The following is a 3,607-nucleotide window of genomic DNA, read 5'->3' on the forward strand; positions in this document are numbered from 1 at the left end:
TTGATTAAACAGAGGCACGGAGAGACAGCCTGCAGAAACACAGAGAGACAAAAGTCTGCTTTGATTTCAGGCTCCAGCAACCTGAATAACACTAACTGCAGCAAAGTGTTGTATTAGCAAATTAGCAGTTTTTCAATTATTAGCCAGATTTATATACAAGGAGCTCTCTGGAAATAATACATGGCAAGTAATTTGATTATCTGGATAGTATGGAAGACATAGACTGACCCAACTCTTATTTTAGGTAACGTTAACGTTATTTCCAACCAAGTAAGTTAACATAGGAATTAATAATGTGACAGTAAATCCTAACGTTACCTGCGTTTGGTTTCTGGTTTTGATTCCTCCACATCTTGACACACTCACTCCTCACACTGTCTGAGAGGTGTAACAATATTATTGTGTAAAAAAATGAAAATTATTACTATTAATTAATCTTTTATATGTATATCAGCAGTATTTGGCGGGTCTGGTTTCTCATAAAGATTTAACGTTAGCTGCTACGTATTATTGCGACGACTCGATGACAATTTGTTTGTTTGTTCTTCTCACTCATTCAACTCAGCTCAAAAAGATAAGAATGGTAGAAATATGAACAAACAAAACATTTTCTATGAGTTTGTATGTAACGTTAAGCTGTTTTTTTTATATAAAAAAAAGATTTGCTGGCTAAATTAACTTTGCTAACGTTAATTGTACAAGGTCATTAATTTACGTATCAAATTGTGCTTACCAGTACAAAAGTGCGTCAATGAAGAGAAAATATGTTAATTAGAAGCGTATATTCGATATTTTAAGATGTATCTTTGGTTTTATCCCGTATTAACTCTTTAGCATTATAAAAATATTTGTTTTATTGCGACGAAATCATTTTGGCGCGAGGCCTGCTCGTGCTCTTGTTGTGAAGTCCTAAGTTACTCATCCCGCGAATCGGTTCTTTCGAACAGTTCATTTCAAAGAGCCGGAATTACTTATTCAGCGGTTCTTCACGCTGTATTTTTAAATAATTTTAAGCATTATTTATTCTGATATGGTCGTGTCGTCTCCATAGAGAACTAGTACTATTAAAAACAAAACAAAAATTACTGGGGCCAAAATAGTTGGTTGGTGACAAAATTATGCCACTGACAGTAACTTGTGTAAACAATTATTTGCATACAATAGCCTACATCGTTGTGACCTATCAATAGCGTTTGCCCACAGTTTTGTTCCAAAGAACAACCTATTCTGTAAAGTAGCCTATATATGATTTCAGGACGCACACTGGTTTTCAGCATGAAAGCATATCTGTCTGCCACCCTCATGTGAGTCTGAGAAAAAACCAAACACAAACTTCCCACACTTCAGGAGAATGTTAGGCTAATCCTCTACCAAAGTTTCAATGAGTCAAAAAAGGAAAGAGAATGAGCAATAGGGAAATTCAAACCATATGATCAATTCAAATGAATATTAGAAACATTAAATCTGAATGAGCCTATATGGCATAATCCAATGAATGAGTTTTTTTTTTTTAGTTTTTTTTTTAGCTTTGTAGGCTATTCATATTTGTGCAGTTGTCACAATTTTCTGAATTCTGCCCTTTTAAGTACCCACATATTATATTTTTGTAATAGGACCAGCTGTTGGATAAATACATTCTGGAATATGATATAAGAGGTGACTTCTCAAGTTTTGACAATTCACCCACACTTAAAATGTATGTAATTTCACAGGATAAATTATCCAACCAATTGTCATCTACAAACAAATGAGAGCTCTTTCAGAACTAATTTAATAAGTTAATAACCATGTGTAAAGTCAAGATCAAACATAATGTGCTAGTGTTTGCATTTGCCTACATCACAAAAATGAAACATTTCTTTATGCTTCCTTCTGAAAATAAGTATAATTAACAGTTAAATGTTTAAAAACAAGTGAAAATATATATATATTTTTAATGACCCATACATTTTCCTATAGGCCAGACATCACTATTGACCACTGCTGTATGTATTGTATGTTTTAATGCGATCTTAATACCTAAATACTTTACAAAACCATACACATATCTCACTAGACATTGCTTTAATGTTCGCGAGAATCTGCTGCTCTCAGCCTGTATGAGGCCTGATAACATCATAAATAGAACGTTGACGGGACAATATAAAGCGTGAAACTCACTGTCTCACTTTGTAGCGAGTAAGGAGTACAGATATCAACAGTGTTTTGCAGTTTTTGCGGTGTGTTTTTCAGTTGTTGATAGCGTTTTATCGTGTTCATTATGGGACAGCGACAATTTCGTAGAGTAGGAGTTGAGGGAGGAGGTGAGTGTGAGCAAGGGATAAATCCCCGAGCAACACTGACACCCACCGACCACAAGGCGGAGCTCCATCCTCGTCCTGACGAGACGCCTGTGTGCATCGGTGAGGGAGGCGGGCAGGAGAGAAAGGAGAGAGGGACAGAGAAAACAAAGAATAAGAGGCAGAAAAAAGGGAGATTTCGGAGGTTTGCCTCTTTTTTCTTTCGTTCGTCTCGTCCCAAATCCACCAAAGCTCAGGATGAGCAGGTGGAGCAGTGTGAGGTGGACCAGGACACTGATGAAGCCCCATCCAGGAGGTGTACTGATGGTAAATGATGAGCTTTGAACAACACAAACTCTCTTAATCATTACACATGATATTTAAAAAAAGCACATCACACATTATAAAAAGGCAGATAAATGAATTTATTCACAATGTGATGAATGTTTGGATATAGATGAAATATAGTTTGAAGATGTGGCAGATGATATGATTTAAAACAAGCTTGTGGTTGATATTCCTCTCTTTAGATCAGACTTCTTTACAGGACATCATCTTTACTGTAGAGGATAATGATAATCAGGAACCTCCTTCCAGTAGTCCTGAAGTCCCCCCCACTGCCGAAAACCAGCAAGTGGAGGATGTCAAGCCTCAAGATCAGGACAGTCCAGCCAGTTCATCATCAGGTGACACTGGATCACATCTGCAGAGACAGCTGGACGGTGACAAGATCGTGAGGATCGAGGGTAAGTTTAGTGTCCGACAATAAATATCACACACACACACACACACACTCACTCTCTCGATAATTTTTTGTTTGTTTTGCATTTAAATAGTCATGTGCCAAATGGATTTTTAAAAGTAAAAATATTACAAATATATTTCCTGATCAACATTTCATTAGAAAGTATGGCCTCGCTGCGGGACACTGCTTTATTAAACAGTAAACAAATAAAAAGACATATAATTCTGTTTTAATAGATACTATTTGCTGGAAATACGCCATTGGCAAGAAATTGGGGGAAGGAGCATTTGGCACTGTGTTTGAAGGGACCCGTTGCAAGGACGGTCTCATGGTAGCTTTAAAATTCACAGCGAAGACCAAGAACGAGCCATATATCAGCCTTGTACGTATACTGTGCTCTCTATGTTTGCAATTTATAACATTTTAATGTAAATCACAAAGTGCAAATATTTCAATAGATGGACAGACTGGGCTAAATCCTTATTTGAGAAACCAATCCTATATCTAACAATAATAAAAAAAACTGTCATTCTTCTAGCCTGACCATCCCAAACCAGTTCCACTTGAGGTGGCACTGACAGTA

The 3,607-nt window shown here is 36.7% G+C and overlaps 1 protein-coding gene across 2 annotated transcripts in view; it reads right to left on the bottom strand.

The window, feature by feature from the left end:
- LOC306994886 (uncharacterized protein) overlaps positions 1-927 on the bottom strand; it is a 5,826-nt gene extending 4,899 nt beyond the window's left edge. For both annotated transcript variants that reach the window (XM_079605833.1, XM_079605832.1), the window contains exons 1-3: positions 734-927; positions 319-378; positions 1-29 (exon numbers count right to left, since the gene is read on the bottom strand). The exon at positions 1-29 is cut by the window's left edge and continues 115 nt beyond it. In XM_079605833.1, the coding sequence (XP_079461959.1) occupies positions 1-29; positions 319-352 (63 nt within the window). In that variant the 5' untranslated portion in view covers positions 353-378; positions 734-927. The remainder of the gene's footprint in view (positions 30-318; positions 379-733) is intronic.
- Positions 928-3,607: the final 2,680 nt, after the last annotated feature.

This window comes from Phoxinus phoxinus (assembly GCF_949152265.1).
Source record: "Phoxinus phoxinus genome assembly, chromosome: 3".
Taxonomy (NCBI): domain Eukaryota; kingdom Metazoa; phylum Chordata; class Actinopteri; order Cypriniformes; family Leuciscidae; genus Phoxinus; species Phoxinus phoxinus.